Source organism: Pleurodeles waltl, chromosome 4_1 (genome assembly GCF_031143425.1).
Source record: "Pleurodeles waltl isolate 20211129_DDA chromosome 4_1, aPleWal1.hap1.20221129, whole genome shotgun sequence".
NCBI classification, from domain to species: domain Eukaryota; kingdom Metazoa; phylum Chordata; class Amphibia; order Caudata; family Salamandridae; genus Pleurodeles; species Pleurodeles waltl.
The window spans coordinates 477231293-477253255 of NC_090442.1; the positions used below are offsets into that span (position 1 = coordinate 477231293).

General features: G+C 42.9%; 1 protein-coding gene across 6 annotated transcripts in view; it reads left to right on the forward strand.

Moving 5' to 3' along the window:
- Window positions 1-21963, forward strand: part of PPFIA2 (PTPRF interacting protein alpha 2) — a 1804029-nt gene that overhangs the window by 1668550 nt on the left and 113516 nt on the right. For all 6 annotated transcript variants that reach the window (XM_069228760.1, XM_069228762.1, XM_069228763.1 and 3 more), the window contains one exon: window positions 322-419. In XM_069228760.1, coding sequence (XP_069084861.1) covers window positions 322-419 — 98 coding nt within the window. The remainder of the gene's footprint in view (window positions 1-321; window positions 420-21963) is intronic.

Genomic DNA, 21963 nt, shown 5'->3' on the forward strand with positions numbered 1-21963 from the left:
TGGGATCATCAAAATGGATTTTCAAATCTCTCAATAGGGTGAAATTGGTTTTACTAAGAGCCAGACTAGCCAAAGAATCAGAGAAAGCATGAACTGGGCAATAGGACCCTGTGGTTGACAGATCACCGTCCCCAAGAATGTAAAGGTGGGAGTGAGATTTATCGAGAATTAGATACTTTCACAGTCTGGTAGCATTGCTGATTAGACGTTTAGCCTGGAGTTTTTAGAATTTAGCGAATGTTTTTTCTTTTTTTTCCAAGAATATAAATAACATTTCAGCATTGTATTGTATGAATATATACCTATATTCCCCCAAAACAGAACAAGTTTGCAGTATGGAATCATGTGCCTGAAGCGGCTGAATTATGACAGAAAGGAGCTGGAGAGGAGAAGAGAGACAAGCCAGCATGAAATAAAAGGTAAACATTGTGTCGTAAAATTATTCGTACAAACGGGTTTGCTGCTTAGTTGTGTGTATCCATTTTAGGTCCTCATTGTCTGTATTTTGGCAATCCCAATTTGGGCAGAGACAATAGTTTCTACCTCAATAGGGATTGGAAGATAAGAGGTAATACTGCAACATCTGGTTTATTTGCAGACATTTATTGCCGGTAAAAGCCTGCCAGAACATTGAATGAGTGAAAAACATGCAGAAACTGGTGGAGAAACACCGTTTTTCGTGGTAATTCCCTAATAATCCTGGTGAAACTCTTAACGGTGCAGCAAGAGAGCACTCAAAAATGACTGCACTCACGATGTTGTAAATTCCAGGTGAAGTATATCTGCACCTGAAGCGGTGTGAATCTTATCACCGAATTCCGATAATTCAGCGTCAAAAGAGAATGCAAAGGATTTAAAGAGGCATCAAAAGTCATCCCTATTCCAACTTCACTTTATCTAATTAAATACATTTAATCGATTTTCTGTCCAGTGAACTATGCAGCATTTTACACTATCTGGTATGTTTGTGGCATGTTTCTAGCTACAAGGATGTCCGAGCCATAATAACGAAATCTTCAGTTGGCATTACTTTAATCTCCAGAGAAAAATGTCCATGTAAGTAAAGCATGCAGACCATTTACTTATTATCTGAAGCAAATGGGGTTTCTTGATTTACTTAAACAATAAACAACTGAGAGTCTTTCTAATAAGCATCTGAGACTTTTTCTTGTTTAAAGAGTACAAGTATGCAGCTGTTTTGTTTGAAGAAAGTGAGTCAAGTAAGTCTTATGATTTTAATTGTAATTGTATTTATATAGCGCTTACTACCCTGGCAAGGCGTTGAAGCTTTTTTCAGTGAGTAGCACGTGCCCCCGGATCCTAAAGGTGGATTAGTAGGAGAAAATATAACTTGTTATTGGAAGTGGTGGGAGCGGTGGACATATGACCCTGTTAGTTTGATGAATAGGATAAAGGATGGATACATGACGGAAGAATTTAGAAAGGATTATTTGGAAGTTCATAGTAGTAAAAGAGGTTTAAGATGAGTGAAAGAGCCTGTTAGTAAATAGGATGTTGGATGGATAGACGAAAAGGGATGTTTGGGAGTTCATAGTAGTAAATGATGTTTGGATGAGCTAATGAGTAGGGGTAAGAGATATGATGAGTCATAGAGTTGTGATTTGATGAGGTTTGATGAGATTAGTTATTTTTTAATTCTATGCAGAGGGATACATGACCACACATAAGAGGTATACATACATAGACATTTTAATATGATATGCATATGGAATGGATATATACAATTGTACTGGATAGAGTCACATATGCGCGTGCATGGATCAATTTACAAACTCAGGCTTCCCATTTTTTCTGTTAAGGTTTTTTAAAATATTATTTATTATGTGTTCTTGTGTTCATATTTCTCCCCCAATATTGATGCACTTATAGATACAATTGCTACAATCACATTGTGACAGATATGTTGTTATTGTAGGAAAGTAAACTCATTTTCATACACTCATCATCCTATATGTTATTGATGCATTGGTCTATTTTTTATATATGGATATAATGATAAAGTTATACATATATGTATGTAATATTTTATTTATTTATGGTTTTTAAATATATTTATTTATTTTCACTTTCCTCTTGTAAGGATAACAAAATGTAGAGAGGTATGTCCATATCCATATCATTTTTTGATTTAGTTTTTTCCATCAAATATCTAGTAATAATAAAAGTCCCTCAATGCCCCGCCATGGCAGCAGCAACCAACAATTTATGCGTAGAAACCGAGGAAAGCACCGGGACTTGATCAAATTCCTCTTGATATATTCTGTTACCAACCCATGATTTGGGACCCTTACATTAGCTGCTTGCTCAATGCAATAGCAACAGGCACCCATGTACCCAACTTGTGGAAGGTGGCCGAAATAATAAAAAAAGGGGTGCAGGCAAAACCAGGGGAATTATCACCCCGTTAGCCTTATTGACTATATTCAGAAGACATATGGCAAACAGCTCTTGCCTAAATTATGGTAATGGATAAGGTCTAATGACGCATTATCACACTTTCAAACACGGTTTCAAACCCAATATCAGCACAATTGACCAGGTCCTTTGGTTTCTGACCCAAAAATGGAAAACTGTTGATATTGACCAGGGGTGGTTGTTCATTGCATTAGTAGATCTAGGAGCTGCGCTTGATATCGTCCTCAGGGCTAAACTTTGGAAGGTTCTTGGTAGCGCACGGGTTCCTGGTGGCTTACTATCACTGATCCAGCAATTGCACACTGAACAATTTGCAGGAGTTCTGTGGGGACTGGGAGCGGAGACCAATGGAGGTATCCTAGTTATGGGAGGAGTGAGTGTGCCAGGGTTGCATCCTGGTTCAAATGCTCTCCCTCTTATTTATGAATGAGGGTATTACTCCAATTATTCAGGTAAATCTAACAATAAACACAAGAAGTTGAAGCTGGATTCCACTCCCTCATGCCATGCACATTCACCTGAGCAGGCAGAGGTGGCAAAGTTGGCCGACTTAGGAGCTGATCCACCAACTTGAGCCGGCACAACCCGAGTTTTTGATCAAAATGTCACACCACATTAGATCGAAGAGTTCCACCAGGCCATGCTCTGGCTCTTCCAACCCTTTCCCACTTCCTCTGGTTTGCCTTTGGGCCCCAAGAAGCTATGTGGCCCTCGTTCTGGAAGGCCACTGGTGGGTTCACCTTCAGTGCGAGTCGGACCCTCCAAGCCTCTTTCACCTCCATGCTCCATTTCAAACTCTGTTTCTGGCCTGAGACACCTATGCCAGCCTTGGGTTCCTCTATGCTCAACACAACTACACTGAAAGAGGAAGAACCTTTCGTTCACTCAGACATCGAATCTGAGCAAGTCGTGCTTTGACTGATGTCACGCCCAAATCTGACTGAGGCGTTGCTTCCTTTATTGAATATCTCTACTCCTCAAACAAGGAAGCTTGCCTTGTGCTTCCTTTTTGGAGCAGATTCCTATGACTATGACTAGAGTGATGAATCCCCTCTGCCCTATAACAATGACAACTGGTATGATGACTTGCAGGAGGCTGGTGTTATCAACACCTCACCTAAGACAACCTTTTTTTTCTCCTCCTGGACCTACCAGAGGAATCCGCCTCCTGTGCTATGGTTATAAGTAGTGCAGCAGAAGTTCTTTACCTTCACATCCCCACCACAGAGGTCAAAACACATGTTCTGACTGAGGTCCTACAACTAAGACAGCCCTTTGCTGATCCTCTCCTCCCATTTAACCAGGCTTTGATAGACATTGTATTAGGGGCCTGGGCCAAACTTTTCTCTGCCCCTCCTCCCCCCAAGTTTCCAGGTGCCACCATACTGCTCCTCGCGACCCTCATCTCACAGCATCCTTCACCTGACAGCCTTTTTTAGTCAGGTCTCCACAGGACGGTCTAATTCAAACACATTTCTCTCCACTCCTCCTGCCTGAGAATCTAAACCTGTGGAAATGTTTGGTAAGAGAGTGTTTTTGTCAACCTTCTTCCTATCTTGGCTCAGGCATTTAAAAATTTTCATTTTGCAGTTGAGTTCACAATATGTTGTGGCTTGGGCACCACTGACTCCATCAGGTGAGTTATTCTGACCAATGCTGCCGCTCGATGCAATGCCTGACTGTGCTCTACTAGGTTCTCTAGTGACGTCCAGTCCTTATTAACGGACTTGCCCTTTGATGGGACACACCTGTTCAGGAGCAAGGCTGTCTCTATCCCCAGAGGTTTAAAGAAAGCAGGGTTACAGCTCTCTTTTTGGGCCTCTCCACCCCTTCGGGCCCCTGCACCAATTTTGCGGTTTTGGCACAGATACTCCTTACCACCAGTCTGTCCAACACCCTCAGGGGACCCAGCGACTTCAAGATTGTGGCCTAGGTGCGCACCACCAACACAGCCATGTTCAGCGAGCCGACTAGTCCTCAACCCTGCCTGCAGCCTCACCTGTCAAACTTCTTTAGTCTGCCCTTGAGGACTCATGGCCACCTGGTGGGAGGCAAAATCGATACTTCTTCCCAGGTTGCAGGAGACCAAGTCGGACAGGTGGATCCTGCAGATTGTTCACAGGGATATTCTCTCCCATTCCTTTTCCACCACACCTTCCACTGCAACCCTAACATCTGACAGAGGACCATCTCTCCATTTTGCAGCATGAAGTGCCAGCCATTTTGGCCAAAGGGGCTATCAAAATAATTCTGATGCCAGAAGTAGGATATGGTTGTTATTCCCACTACTTTCTGGTGCCCAAGAAGGATGGAGGCTTCTGGGCCTATATTAGATCTGCACCCCACCAATGACTTTCTCTGGAAGGAGAACTTCTGAATGCTCACCCTCGCCCAGGTCTTCTCTGCCATCGACCCTGGCAACAGGATGGTGGGGATGGACATGCCGGATACCTATTTCTATGTTCTCGTACAGCCGGCCCATCAGCACTTCCTATGTGACATAGTGGGACAGGATCATTTCCAGTTTGTTGTGCTCCTGTTTGGTCTCACCAGCGCCCCTTGGGCTGTTGAAGTTGTGCTTCCACCTGAAGTTGTCAGCCACTGCCAGACTACAGTGAACCTCATGTTATCTTTAGGGCTTACTGTCAATTTGCCAAAGTCACACTTGAGTCCCTTTGAGATACTCCCCTTCATCTGAGCCATTGTGCACACTATTTGGTTTCATGCCATTTCCTTGAGAAAGAGAGTTCAGGACATTCTGGCTGTGATTCTGATCTTTCAGCCTCTGTCCTGGATTTCAGTGAGGTTGACTTTGAAGCTGCTGGGACTGATGCGTTCTGCCTTGAGTGGACCCCAGGACTCCTGTATACCTTTCCAGATATCATTCGTGCCCCAGGTTCTTCAGAAGATTAGGCAGGCCAGGCCCAAGTCATCCTAGTGGCACCAGAATGGGCATGAAGAGCCTGGTATCTAGAACTCCCTTGGCTTGAGCATATGCCCTCCAAATAGACTGCTACTTTGGGACCCTACTGTTGTGACAACAGTGTAGGGTTCTGCACCTGGCCCTTTGCAATCTCCACCTTCATGCGTGGATATTGAGCGGCGACACTGAACACCTTTGACCTTCCTCCAGAGGTGGTTGATGTTACCTTGGTAGCTAAGCGTCCCTCCAAAAAACTGTATATGGCTGTCATTTGCACAAATTTGTGGTATGGTGCTGCATATGCCAGATTGACCTCCTTCAGTCCAAGTTATTTGATGTTCTGCTATTTGTTCTTTCTCTTGCTCAGCAAAGGCCTTGCTTTGGGTCTAGTTAAGGTTATCTTCAAGGACTACAGGCGTTTGTACAAATGCCAGATTAGCCCTTTCAGTAAAAAAAAATAAAAAGAATCACCAGTTGTGATGCAATTTTGAAAGTAATATGTTAGACTTGGTCCTCTCTGGAGGGTCACCCCTAAACCTTTAGCCTTCTCCATTCCTGTTTTACTGAATTTGTTTTTGGTGGTCTTAGAACTCTGTCCACTTTACAACTGCTAACTAGAGCTAAAGTGCTTGTGCTCACTCCCTAAAACAAGGTAAAATTGGATTACACCTGATTTGTATATTTAACTTACTTAAAAGTCCCTAGTAAAGTGGTATACCATATACCCTGGGCTGGTAAATTAAATGCTACTAGTGGGCCTGTTGCACTGATTGCGCCAACCACTTACGTAGCCCCCTAAAAGGTTGCATTTCAGCCTGTGAGCAGTTTTAAACTGCCAATTCAACTCCGCAAAGTAACCCTTTTTCCTAGGCCTAAAACAATTTTTTTTAATGCATATGTCACCCCTAAGGTAGGCCCTACACAGGCCATAGGGCACTTTGCATTGTATTTAAAAAGTTGGGCATATACTTTAGGTTTTACATGTCCTCGTGGGAAAAAACTATTAAGTTTGTTTTTTTTCTACTGAAAGACCTACCTCAGCCATTGGATAACATTTGGTTACCCATTGAATAAGTGATAACATTTTTTGGGGAGCAGGTACAAATGTCATGTTTGTTGTTTACAAATTGTAATTTAAAATCCTCTTTAGTGGTAAAGTCACACTTTAAGTCACAATTCTGAAAATTACACTTGTAAAAAGTTGGCATTTTCTTGTCCTAACCATTTGGTACTTGCCGCCTGTTTCCCTGGTCACATGACTAGGTGTATATGGGAGTTGACATTTTTGTATTCCTACCAGACAGCCACACAATAGAGGGACTGGGTATTGGCAGTTTGGGGGGGAGGGGAGTTGTGCTTAGTCCTATTTGCACTTCAAAGCCCCTTCCTCAGCTCACACACAAAGAACTTCACACTACCCTGTTGTGCCCCCAGAGGGGCTGGGACCAGGGCAGGGAGGAATGGTTGAGGAGAACTCACTGAGTTTCACTCTGTGGAATTCTGGGGAAGTGCATGAAAACTCTGCAAGATTCTGTGGATTGCCATGAACAGGCGGAAATCAACATGTCTGGTTGCTTGCATGGATTTTTAGTGCTATGAGCTCGTTATGTGCTGAAACATCAGCACAAACAGCACCACGTGGTGGGCCAGAGGGCACTGCTGTTTGAGTTGATTTTACTGCATCTTGAGCAGCAGCTGTCTCACCACAAACGGTTGAGACCACGATAGTTGGAAAAATCTCGCCATGTGTCCTTCTAGTGCCTAAAAGTCATGCTAATGAATGACAATATTAACTCAAGCTCATGCTTGGCAACTCAGCAGTGAGTCACATGTGAGAAAAAACTCTGCCACCCAGCAGTTAGTGGAATTTAGCCAGAACTCCATGTTACTAGCATAATGTGGAGTAGCCAAAGTTCCACCAACTCTGCCAGCGGAGGATAATTCATTGCTCACTCCTGCGGGCGGTAGGAAAATCCAGACACTTCTGTGGTGGAAAAAATACTAGAAGTTTCTTCCGCTTCAACGCTGACATGAAAATAGGACCCTAGTAGACCTACTCTTAAGTTCACTCCTGGACCTGTGAAAGGACTACCACAAGGCAGCTTGTTTCTGTGGCCTGCAGTGTACTTCAGAAGGACTGCTTTGAAACCACTTGAAGGACTGCTTTGCTGCCTTAAACCTGCTCTGATATCTGGAGTTATGCCATTCTGCTTGAGCCCTGCTATTTTCCCTGATCCCAGGACTTCCGGAAGTGACTTTAAGGGCTAGTTAGCCTCCTAATCAAAGCCTCAGGGACAGAAAATGCTCCAACCATCTTGAACCCACACCTGGACCCTGCCTGAGTGATTCCTAACCCTCCAAATGTTGCCCCTCCAATCCTAGACCTTTGGAAGTGGTGCTAAAAGTGCCAAGATAGCCCATGTCTAAAACTTTGACGTAGGAGCTTACACCAACAAAATGTCCAGCATTCTAAATACACTGCATTTTACCCTGTGGACTGGTAAAGGGCTAACCTTGATGTATTAAAAAGGAAGGTTTGGGCCGTGCAAAAAGTTTACTTTGCCAGGTCGAAATGCAGTTCAAAACTGCACACACAGGCTGCAATGGCTGACCTGGGACCTGTTTTAAAAGGCTGCTTACATCGGTGGCACAATCAGTGCTGTTGGCTCACTAGCAGCATTTCATTTACAGGCCCAGGTACCTATAGCACCTTTTTATGTAGATCTTACAGTCGTAATAAATGTGCCAATTGGTGTGAGCCAATTGTACCAAGTTTAAATGAGAGCACAATCACTTTAGAACGGTTGACCAGTGGTAAAGTGCACAGAATCGTAAGTGCAACAAATACGAATTGAGCAAAACAGGAGGAGTGAAGGCAACATGTTTAGTGGGTAACCCTGCAGGGAGAGCCAAGTCCATCAATCCCCAGTGGTCAAGTTGTTGGTCTTCTGTATACCTACTTCAGGGACTGATGGCTCCAAGGGGGTCCAGCTAACCAGAGGGAGACCTGGTTCCCAAAAGCCTCCCCTGATGATCTAGAGATTGCAGGATTGACCAGAAGTAACTTTCCCTAATAGGCCTGAATCTTTCACCTCAACGACCTACTTGGTGTCCTGGTCAACCATGAACTGTTGTTTCTCAGCGGTTCTTTACATTTTCTATGCAATTTTGCTTTACCATATTAAAAATACATATCTCTGGTTCCCTTTAACCTATTGTAATGATCTTAGTGTAGTTTTGGCAATACATTTTTTCCACGTTTCTCAATTTGTTTAAGAATTTTATAGTGTTGATTTCTTTACTTTAAAATTGTTTGTACTGTTTAAACTTGGCGAATACTATCTTCCCTGGGGATTGTCTACTACTTGTGCCATTGCTACTAGGAGTTGAGCACAGATCCTCATGGAACAATGCCTAGGTGGATTTAATAACCTGGTAATGTTAATTCCCTTGCAAATTAATAACGTAATTTTTGGCACAACCAATATTTAAATTTTTGACTTAGCCTTTTAGGCTCTCGATGAGACCATTGATCTTGGGGTAGTAAAGTGCCTTGTTCTAGACAATTCCATGCCAGCAAATCTACTGTCCATTTGAATACAAATTGTACATTATTGTCTCTCAGTAGAATCCTTGGGAACCTTTCTCTTGAGAAAACATCTCAAACTCCACCACAATACTCTTAGTTAGCTCCAGCATCAGCCTAAATTCTGGACAATAGTCCCACAATTCCAAAACAACTGTATTGGATGCCTTCACACCATTTATTCTGAAAGTAGGCCCCAACATTTCCCAATGTTCACAGGACAATTTCTGCTAACTAATTGTGGGTATTCCAGTCCTCCATACACTATTCAGGGCCCGATTTAGATATTGCTGGATGGGTTACTCTTTCACAACGGTGACGGATATCCAGTTTGCCGAAATCTAAATCCCACTTGATTTAATGGGATTTAGATTTCGGCAGACGGTTTAGCTGTCATTGTTGTGACAGAGTAACCTGTCAGCCAGTATCAAAATCAGGCCCTCAGTCTCCAAACATCATGACAACATCTGACCATCCTTTCAGCCTTTAAGTTTAAACTGCCAGTGACCAAATACGTGTCCTCTTGAATTCTGTGCTTAATCATAGTTATAGAGGTATGGTGACACAACCCTCAGTTAGGGCTGTTCGAATAAGGGCACGTTCGTTCTTTGGTGTTTAAGTTTGAGGTAGGGAAGGCTTGGCTGGTTGCCCTTCAAAACCTCGCTCCTTCCCTCATACTCTGTATATCATTGGGGTTGCTGTGTTCTGTAATCATAGTTATCCCCATATACTCTACATGTCCCTCTTCGATAGTTATGTCCCTCATACTCTGAGTAAATAGCAATGTCCCTCTGAAAATCATACTACTTTCTAACCAGTTTTCGTCTTGTTTAAAACACTCAGCTCATTTCTGTTCCAGAAGAGCAGCCCCTTCTTTTGCTTTGTGTAAAACACAGTCTTCTCCTCTCTGTTCTCTACTTAAGCTTCTTCTTGAGGTAGCTTGATAAACAATAAGCAACCAAATTACTAATCCTTGGGATACAATTTATCGCTAAAGTATGACCTGAATTTGTGCGATCCACCTTATTTGCACACTGTATCCAAATATTTTGAATTGAATATATTTTTCAGAGGTTTGCGATCTGCTTCTATGATGGAACATCATCCACCAGTCAGCCAATGAATGTCTCTTTCTGTATAAATGTACATCATTTCAGGCCCTCTTAGTAATCTTTATGCAAAAGCAATGGTGAGGGCTCTCTCCTCACTGTCCTGTGTCTAAACTGCTCCTATTCTGAATTAGCTGGCATTCCTTTTCTAAATAAAACCTCTAAACTAGGAACTCCCTCCAAATCATTTTCAGCCCCTGGAATTCTTACACTCTTTTGCCCGATCTGATTTTGTCCCTTCTAACCAATTGTCTCAGATGTATTTATATTTGTCTTTCAGTCTTCATGAGTTTCCAATAGTGCTTATAACACTTTCCATAGTTTTATCACATGAATTACCAATTCTATTCCCAAGCTAGCTAGTCTACACCTCCCTCTCTGAACCAAAATGTATCTAATTTTACCGTCATACATTTCTCTTTTATAATCTCTAAGATGACCAATCATCTTCAATCATATTCTTCTAGTACTCCTACATGTCACCAATATGTTTTGTTTCGGGAAAACAGTATGCCTGTACACATTTAGTAAGCTGGTGCTTACTTCTTTGAAATACAGACGGGATTGACCTGAGGTGAAATGTGATTACCTTAAACCTGACACCTTTTCCAGCATGATAAATGCCACAAGTTCAATGAATTTAGAGTGCAGCCTGACCTAATGATAGGTCAATGACAAATCCAATGTGCATCCAAGGTGTCGATGAGGCCCTATAAATCAGGTTTGACCACTTGCATGGGTTGTCTGCGGGCACATCCCAACCTGATAGCAAACCAGATATCATAATGAGAATCCTCTATTTTGATAAAAAAGAAGCCGTCATCAAAATCCCTAGGAAGAAGGGAGAACTTAACCTCAACATGTGTCCATTCCAGCTGTACGAGGACCTGTCTATGATCACCTTAAGGAAACACAGAGACTTCCACTCCATTAGTGACTTCCTACATAAACATCACATGGCATACCAATAGAGACATCCTTTCACACCCATTGTTCGGTGGAAAGGGAAACAATGAATCCTTCACTCACTTTCAGAAGCAAAACCACTTCTTGACCTCCCCACCGAGTCTGACGATCTGGGTACCACTCAGAAAAATGCGGCAAGAGCTTTGCCCTGAATGGCAGACCGAGCTAATCCATCCAAACTCCCAAGGAGTAAGCAGATCAACCAAAGAGGCTAAAGCCAATGTCATTTCACACCTGAAGAGACTGGGTGCAGCTCTCCTGATCAGGCCTCAAGCCCTCCAGTCATGGTTGGGGAACCAAAAATTGGACCATGACAACTTGACTTTATTCCTGAAATGGGATCAACAGGGATACAGGAAAGAGTTAAGGTGGGAGTAAGTACATTTCTACTGTGCAATGCCTCTCTTTCTTGAAATCCCACTTCCCATTTGTCCACTTCGTCATGATGTCCCTACCCACTAATTAATTCCTCATTAGGAGCTATGAGTGTACCTGAATACAACACTTAGGGATACCTAGGCTGGCGCTTTTCACCTTGTTTTCTTGTTGAAGAAAGGGAGGGTGGATACAAGTACACATTTCAGACTGATGATTTCCTATTTGTATAGTGACTCCTTTCAGGGATCAAAATTACCCAATTATTGGGACTATACACCCACTTAACCTTAGCTCCTTTAATGTGAAGGGACTACATTTTCCAAATAAGGCAACAGAAATAGAACTGTCTCTTAAACAATCACCCTGGCATTTTTACAAGAGACTCCCCTATTACAAAGGGATCAGTTTTGGATGCACCACGCGAGATACACACTCCAATTATGAGAGGGTAAAACTGCTCAGGTGGCAATATTATACAACGCACAAATAAGAATAGGCAACATTAGCATTATTAGAGATGAGGGGTCCTATGGTAAAGTTCAATTTCAAAAGCAAAGGTCTCTTTTTACACTCCTAAACTTTTATGCCCCAAATAGTGCGCAAGACACATTTCTGTGCAAGATACTAAAAAACTACATGATATCAGAAGGGAGATAATAGTGGGAGGTGACTTTAACCTAGCCGGGGATCCCAATAGGAATAGAAGCAAGAATATGTATTTGAGCTTGGGAGCAACGTCAGCACATCTTAAAGAGTAGATTACGGAATAAGGATTTGTAGATGCGTGGGGATACCCAAACCTCAACATGAAGGCTATTCCTTCTACTCCAACATGCATGGTGCATATTTTCACACTGATTATATATTCATTACTCACTCCATAATACACTCCCTGAAGTTTACACTGATATCAGAGATATCTCTATCTGACCATACTCACTTCGGTATTTCACATGGGTGGAGGGAGGGTCCGGAAGTGGTATCAGTCATTGGTGGTAGACTGCAGGCAGTGGATGAAAATGGACCCGGTAAATAGATATTTTATTGAATATTTTGCCCTCTACACTCTCCCCGATTTATCAACACACATGATTTGGGATGCTTTGTGATACAAATAGCACCATTGAGATCCAGCATGCCAAGAAGACAATGCTACTTGATAGAAAGCTCTCAGTACAGATGATATACCTTAAAGGACAACACTCTCAAGGCCCCCATAGATGTCTTAGAATTAAGGAACACAATGAAAGTCATGGAATTGTAAAATGCTTCCCTTTCTCCTGGGGGCATTAGCTTATCTTATTTAATTCATCCATAACTTTTACAGTCTTAACCTGAACCACGAGCAGAGCTGAACTTATGGTAATACCCAAGCCTGCACACTGTGAGTCATATAGGCCATTGCCCTTAATGCAGATGTAAAGTTATACATGAAAATCTTAACAATGTACTGGATTACTCTCCTGCCTAGGTTGATAGACTAATTTTGTTCATCCACAACAGACAGGAGACAGAGAATTTATAAAAACTAGCTAACTGGTTTAAAAAAGGCTGCAGATGGAATATCCCTTCTCTCATCTTTTCATGTGATGCTGAAAAAGCATTTGCTTGGGTTTGTTGTGCTTTACTGAGGAGGTGCTATACAAAATCAAATTAGGGCTAGTGATGAAGAGCGGGATCTTAGCAGGATTTAAAGCCAACACACACTCAGTTAGGATTAAAGGGCAGCACTTCCACATTTTCCTGTGTTCTCTGGAAACAAGCAGGGTTGCCTGCTATCCCCACTCCTTTTTGCCTTAGCTGTTCAATCTCAAGTTGTCAGATATCTCTATTTGGGGGTAATCACACAAGTACTGTTTCTTTGCTGAGAACCTACTCCTCAAGATGAACAATCCATTTGAGTCCCTCCCTGAAGTGCTGGTGCGCCTCAGTTGATTACATTTGCCTCAGACTTGAAAGTTAAACAAAAATCACACACACTGAACCTCACAATCCCACCCACGAGCCACAGTCCATTAGATACCTATGCCTTACCATGACACAGCATCTAGATGACTTGACCAAAGCCAACTGGCCTGAGCTTTGTAGGGAAATCCTAGAAAACATCAACCACTGGCAGCCCCTATATATCTCTTGCCTGGGAAGTATAAACATAGTTCAAATGAACGGACTTCCAAGGCTACTGTATCTCTTTTAAAATGCTCCAAGACCTGTCCCCATCAAGGATATTTGCTCCATACAGAAAAAGTATTGCATTTATCTGGGGAGGAAAAAGCCCGGCATTTCAAACTCACTCTTGAGCGAACGGGAGTTGGGGGAGGAGGTGGGTCTGGGCATAATCTATTGGGGTACTACCAGGCGGAACACCTATTCTGTATCTCTGAATATGGGAGGGAAAGTGAAAAGAAAGGTTCCACATGGACAGAGCTGTATCTTGTAGACCACTCTGGGACTTGGACACCCCAGTGACAATGGTCCATGATATTTTGGACCAACTGGCAGTCAAGACGGAACTTACAGCATTCCTCTCACCTAACACTCCAATCTCTTTAAACCTTGACTTTACACCTTCATATTTCCACAAATGGACAGCAGAGTCTTAACTGATATATTCCAAGGAGGTGTGAAAAAATCCTTTGAACAATCCAAGCAAGATTTCCAAGTAACTACGCCTCTAATATTGCCTGATGCAGCACTCTGTACTCTATCTACACAGTGCATCCACTGTTAGACCCCTCACCCCTTTATAAAAGCTTGTCCATAATTTTATGTGCTCTGAAGGCCTTATATCTGAAAATTAGCAAACCAACTCACAAATTTACTTTTCAGCTCTGATAGGAGTGTGACACTTAGACAGCTATATCTCATAAGCAATGGAGAGTCTTTGAAAAGAGATCCGTAATGTACATTGCAGCATCCTCCAGAAAGAATCTGCATAGAAGCAGATGTACCAATGGTACCCCGCACTTGTGCGGCTAGAGGCGTATGTTTCCCTCTACCTCAGCTGTTTTTTGGAGGTGCTGGTGGGCATGTACATCCATATATGGTAGTATTGTCAGGTGACACATATATTCTGGAAAAATATTTGGAGCACATCAAAGTCACATTAGGGCATTCCATTATTGTGGTTTAGAGAAGCCTTATAGTGGAGTTGAGATCAGAACATGTGCAGGGTGTAACATGAGCTGGCTGGGCCCTAACTAAACACATGACAGGAGTGGCAAAGCAGCTCATTGCCCTAAAATGGAAAAAAGGGCTTGACCTCGAATCCCCCTTTGGTTTACTGAACTATGCAGTACGTTTCTCTGGAACAAATAACGCATAGCATAACTGTTAGACCTTGCATCCTTGGCATAGTCTCCTCTGACTTTTTGTCCTTTGCTTCCTGTGTTTTGACTGCGTGCTGCACTATGTTGTTTATGGTTTTTGGTACTCTGGGCACTTTAATACTGCTCACCAGTGCTACATTACAAGTGCTCTCTGTGTAAACTGTATTTGTAATTGGCTGTTCCATGATTGCCATATTTGATTTACTAGTAAGTCCATAGTAAAGTGCACTAGAGGTGCCCAGGGCCTGTAAGTCAAATGCCACTACTGGGCCTGCAGGATTGAGTATGCCACTCACATGAGTAGCCCTGTACTCATGTCTCAGACCTGCCTCTGCAGTGTCTGTAGATGCAGTTTTAAACTGCCAATTCGACCTGGCAAGTGTACCCACTTGCCAGACCCAAACCTTCCCTTTTTGTACATGTATAGCACCCTTGAGGTAGGCCCTAGCTAGCTGCATAGGCATGGTGCAGTGTTTGTTAAAGGTAGGACATGTACTGATGTGTTTTACATGTCCTGACATTGAAATACTGCCACATTTAGTTTTCACTATTGCAAGGCCTATCCCTCTTATAGGTTAACATGGGGACTGCCATTAAATATCTTTTAAGTGCAGTTTCCCATTTGGAGCTCATAGAGATATAGAGTTTGGGGTCTCAGACCTCACAATTTAAAATACATATTTTGGTAAAGTTATTTGTTAGATGTCAGTTAGAAAATGCCACTTTTAGAAAGTGAGCATTTTCTTGGTTAGCCATTCTGTGCCTCTGCCTTCTTGTGTATTCCAGGTCTGGGTCAGACTGACAGTTGAGCTGTTAAGAATTCCCTCTAGACAGTGACACAAAGGGAGCTGGCGTGTAGCCTGCATATCCTAGAGTGGGTAGGGAGGAGCTGACACCTACACCTGAAAGGGCTGTGCCTGTCGTCACACAATGCAGTCTCCACCCCCCTGGTGTGTGTCTGGGGCCAGGCCTGGGCAAGGCAGGATCATGTCAACAAGAGAGACTCTTCTTTGAAGTTGGGGAACTTCATAGGCAGAAAGGGTTACAAGTATTGGACCCAAAACCCCAGACTTTAGATCACTTCAAGGATTCAAGAGGAACCTCTGCCAAGGAGAAGAGCTGGATAAGGAGTACTTTGCTGTGTGTGCTTTGCTGGGTTGGCCTGCAGTTGCTGCTTCTGCCTTAGAGGGGGCAAAAATTTGACTTTGCTGAGGATCCTGCTTGTGAAGCTTCTCCATGGGCTGGGACTGAGCATGTTCCCTGTTCTGAAGTCTCAGGGCCATCAAAGACTTCCTCTGCCAGAACCTGGACTCTCTTGCTGAGACTCCTACCCTGCCAAGTGGTGCCTAATCCAGTCCCTGGCCCTTGGTAAAAAAACAAGAAAAACCAAGTGCACCGACATCTGATGAGGCCTGAACTGACGCCGCTGTCGGATCCCGTGACGCCACCTGAAACTGAAGCAGTGTTTACCACTGGAGTGCAACGACCCTGACCGACCCCGCAGGCCCGATGCAGCCTCGCTGAAGTCCACGACTCTGTGAATCCCGAAGTGCTGTGTCACTGACATCCATGACACCCAACTCTGCTGCAGCGCTGGCGTCCTCGTGGCATGACTGCGACCCCGTGAGGTCGATGCACTGCACCTTAACCGCCGGTCATCGACCCCACTGAAAGAGTAAGGGACAGGCACCGCCTCATCTCCACAGCTCAGCAACAAGAACCCAACACCTCGCTCCTTTGCTTTGCAGCACTGGAGCAGATGCCGCACCGGATCCAGCGACGCCTCAATCCCCTACTCCGTACCCCGGCTTTTTTCCTCATTTTCACAAGGTACTGTACCTGAGGGTCTGTGTGACTATGTGACCGGCACCATTGGTGTTGCATTGTTGGGAACAACTGTCACGACGCAGTGATAACACCAGATTGAAGCATTGTGTTTCTACGCGCTATGTTGAAGTTTAATCTTTGAAAATTCATAACTTTGCTTGTGTATCTTATCATTCTGGTCTTATTTTACTCAGATAAATATTGGCTAGTTTTCTAAACTGTGTTAATTTGTTTTATGGTGTTTTCACTGTGTTACTGTGTGTGATTGTACAAATACTTTACACATTGCCTTTGAGATAAGCCTGACTGCTTGTGCCAAGCTACCAAGTGGGTAAGCAGGGGTTATCTTAGATGTGCAGCTCCGTTACTGACTAGAGTGAGGGTCCCTGCTTGGACAGACCCCATTTCTAACAATAACCCACTCAGAAAATAAATGAGTAGGCAAGTTGTAACCACTGATTCACTATCTTTCTTGACATGATTTACCCCCACGTTCAAACCCAGGTTGCAGGTACTGCTTCTTTTAGATTAACTGCCCTCTAAAAAGTTCGCTGACACACACAAAACTCTCTAGCATAGGACTCAGCGCACAATGGCCACACTCTCCCTTACTCAATATCCCACCACATTGGGTCACCCCTTTTCAACAGAAATACAAATGCACTCACAATATCTCACATGGTATAGGACATATTCCTCCTTTAATCCCTACTTTCTATTGGTCGTATTTGAGGATGGTGGATATTCACATATATTGATGTAAGGGCAATATTTTGAATAGTCTGTACTAAGTGACATAGGCCTGAAAAGCACAACCAAAGGCATGTTGAGCCCAACTTCAGCATGCCTGGATGTAGTGATGCTAAGTTTGTTTTAAAAAGATTTAACACAAAAAGTTGGACATATAGAAATTGGCATTGACAAGCCCCCAAAATTTTAATTCACAGAAGACTCAGGTTGTCCTATTAGGAAAACCAAATTACAGATTAAAATAATAATTCTACTATTTCAGGTTAGTTTTCAATTACTGAGACCTTTGTCTGGACCTAATAGATTAGTGATCTTATTACTTGTGGTGGACTACCAGGCACCCCAATATATAATTCACTGTCTTACAGAGATCATAACAGTTGAATCAAATACATTGAATAGTGAGCATTATTTGGCAACTTACCTAGAGATTCATGTGTGGAATGTTGTTCCTGCAGTGCATTTCCAACTCTCAACAGCTTCATCTGGAGGTACTCCAAAGTAACAAAACCTTTGTACCCAGTTAATTATCTGGAAGGTCAACATGACTCTTTATAGAAGGGCAAAGCCTTACATGACTACCAGGCAAGTGACACCATATGCAGTAATATGTTTCTGAGTGCAACCAAGATCAGAGAGAGCCTCAGGATCTCCTGATTGAATTCTTTGCTGCTAGATGATGGGACCATTTGTCCCCAGAAATTCAGAACCTATAAAACCTCATGAGCTTTAGCACGTCGTTCTAATCTACTTGTTTTTGTTCGAACATATTCTTTGATGTGGAGGGATTGAGACAGAACAGTTGTTGTTCATTTCAAAGCAGTGATTAATAATCTGAATAGAAGGTGGACCATTTGTGATCTCCAATGTGCATGTGCGCATACACTGATAAAGCTTTCCAACTCTCAAAGAGGTAGAACGCTTTAATATTATCAATCAGTTATTTCTGGAAAGGCTAGTTCCTTGGACATCACCAATTTATTAACCTGCTGCATGTGCTCAAACAATGCACAGCTCAGATCAGCAAATATGTTTATGGGTCTTCCCTAATTGTGCCTAACTTTTTCCCTATGCATTGACCAGGGATCTACACGTTAGGAACTGCCCTCTACACAGGCCAGATTGAGTTGCTAAAGCATTGCATTCCAAAAGGATCCCATCCTGAAAGAGGTCCCCCCATGTTGTAAGTCAGGCCTCTTCTCAATGTGAGAGGTCTCTCTGTAACTACCCCTTGTGGTTTTTAAATACTCAAAACAGGGATCAAAGGTATGAACAGGCCTTTAACTTTGTGACTTTCAGTGCGTGCATATAACACATCAGAGTTACCCAAAACAGGTAGGGGAAGGTAAACGTTATATGTATGGGTGACAAGCCCATAGAGCAGTTCCCTTTTAAAGTAGGGTGCCATTGCCTCAGTTTCAGCTAAATGACAACCTGCAAACCATCAGGAAATCCCTTGAAGCTGACCAGTATAAAAAATGGGAGTGGCTAGTCGTCCCTGCTTACTGGGAGTCGTAATTTAGCTAACAACATTCTCCGGCTCCTGGAGCTTCAAAGCAGTTTGCCATCAAGATAGTCATATACATCACTGAAAAGCTTCCTTGGGAGTGGCCATGGCAGATTTGTGAAATAATACAATGGGAAAGGTAGCATCACCATTTCTGAAGTGCCATCATACTGAAAACCATCAACGCCACCGTCCTCCAAAAGGCTACAAGAGATCCCAGAGCTGAACCCATTCTGATTAGGTTGCCATCCAATAAGTCTTTATCAGAATGGTAAATTGTAATCCCGAAATGAAGATAAGTGGCATTCTACTACTCAGTTACTCCTCTGACCTTCTCTAACTGGTGGTGTGCTCGATGACATGGGGAGTACACAGAATTTGAACCAATTAACTGTAAGTCCTGGGACTCATGATCGATATCCTTGACATGTAATAATAAATCATTACCATAAACACAGCATGGACGCTATCACTGAAGCTAATGCTCCACTCCCACATAGTCTGATCACAATGGGTTCCATGGCCCTAGGAAATAACATTGGAGATAGGAGATGATAAAATGATAGGAGCTGAATAACAAATTCCCACAGCTTTGAGTATGGTCAGTAAATAGAAGTCATTAAGATTTTTAATCTCTCATGTACCCTTGATATCTTGATCCTGAGTGTAACTTTTGTTATACTAGTTTAAACCAGTCAACGCCTTATACATGTACCTCCAATTTAGGGTATTGCATGCTTTTTTCAGCTCAAGGAGAAGGCAGGCAGAGTGGGGCCATCACAGGGAGGCTGAATCTCACAATACAAAGTCCATTCTAATAATTATTGAGGTGTTTTTACTGGGTATGAAACCATTCTGGTCCTTAAGGGTCAGGCCTGGTAATAGATCCACGAGTATTTTACCTAAAATCTTGCTCACTAATTTATATATCGCTGTGGTCTATATAATGTTAAATCTAGTGAGCTATATCCTGTTTAAGTATTAAGACTAATGGGACATTCCTTTTTGATGGGGGAAGATGCCCCACTTTGGCCTCAGTAGTAAAAATGCAAAGCTTGTCTGAGCTAATAGCTCTCTAAAAATATTCTTTCAGGAGGCTATTGGGCCTGAGGACTTTCTCTTTTCCCATGTCCTGCCATGTCCTGCAGCACCTCTTTAATTTCATCTTTGGGGATTTCCATTGCTTCCTCATCTCTGGGGTCACTTGAGATAGCTCTAAATTAGCTACAAAATGAGCAATCATTTCAGGCGGACAGCTATCTGATGGTCTGCATATCTTTAAGTATTACTCTTAAAAGGCAGCATGAATCTCAGTCTGGGGTTAAGTAGTGTGGCCTGGAGTTTCATGTGTAAAAGTTATAGGAATGTGCACCTGATCAATGCTCTGGTTACTTACCAGCACTCTTCATCACTCCCAGTCCAAGTCTTCCCTGATACAATCCTTACACGTGGGAGATCCCATCTCCTCCTCCCAGACATTATTCCCTAGCCAACTCAAAATACTTCCCTCAACATGACCATCGTTACCCAGGTGCCACTACAAAGGGGAAGTAGACATACCACACATTATGTAGTACCAAGCAAACCACAGAAAAAAAGAACCACATATGTTCAACCCCCCAAAAGATTGGAGGGGGGCAATCTCAGGATTGTAACAGGCAAGACCTGGATTTGGAGTAATGAAGATTACTGGTAAGTAACCGGAGCATTACCTCCATGTCTCTCTTCCCTGAACCAGCCCTTACGCGTGAGAAATACCTATGACAAACAGATTGATTATATGTCCATAAAAACAGCAAAACATCAGACTGTGAAGTACAAATGCAGAAAGAGTTTAATAAGAAAAACAGAATGAAAATTGACAGTAATAATAAATAAACAAAGTCATTACGACACTACAAACAACATATGATCTGCAAAAGAAGTAAAAAATCCCTCTCCTAACTGAACACGATAATGGGACAGAAAAGTATGAGGAGAGGACCACGCAGCTGCACAGCAAATGTCTTTCAATGAAGCCCCTTTAAAGGAAGCCCAAGAGGCAGCCACCCCCCTGGTAGGTACCTTGCACCTGGGTTGGAGACACCACACTCAGACAAATCATAGGCACACAAAATAGTAGATTTAATCCAATGAGAAAGGGAGGAAGTACAAGGACAAGAACTCCTATTTCCCATCCCAAAGGTAACAAACAGGGAGTCAGATTTCCAAAAAGAGGAGGTCCTACTCAAATTAATTGACAACGCCCTGTGAACATCAAGCGTGTGAAAACAACCCTCTTCATCTGAGAATGGATCAGGGAAAAACACAGGAAGTACAATATCCTGAGAACAGGGAAAAGAGGAAAGATCTTTAGACAAAAAGACCAAACTGGGGCTTAACACCACCTTATCTGGAAAAAAACGAATGAAAGGGGAGACAGAAAGCAAACCACCAATTTCACCAATCCTGCGCCCAGAACAAATAGCCACTAAAACACAACCATTTGTGCAGATACTTAAGGTCCACAGATTCCAGACACTTAAAGGGCACCTTAGTCAGACATTGAATGACTAATGGCAAATCCCAAGGAGGAATCAGAGAGCAAACAACTGGGCGCAGTAGAAACAAACTCCTTAACTGCCGGGAAACCAAAAGAGCAAGAGTTAATATCTCCTCACCCTGAACAGCCTGGATAGCCACAGACTGAACCGAATGGTGGAGACAGTCAAACCAAGGACAAAACCATCCCTCAAAAAATCCAAGACCTTGACAGGGTCACAACTGAGAGTCAACAACTGCCGGGAGAGACACCATTTCTCAAAGTTCCCCCAATGCCTATTGTAAGCCTTCCCAGAAGAAGGATGACAGGACTGCTGAATGGAGTCCGCCACTGCTGACGAACAACCCTGAGTGAACAACCTTAACCTTTCACAAGCCAAATCCCCCGGATTCAAATAGAGAGACCTCAGAGAAAGGGCCACGGGGAACAAGGGAGATGGCTGAAGGGACAAGGTCCAAGGAAGAGCCACTGCTATCTCTCAAAAAATGGGAAACCAAGGCCTCCTCGGGACCACTAAGAGGACCCAAGGCATGATCCTCCCAGGTCTTCTGAAGCACTCTCAGAATCCATGGAAAAGGAAGGAAGCAATACAAGAGACCGGGACGCCAGA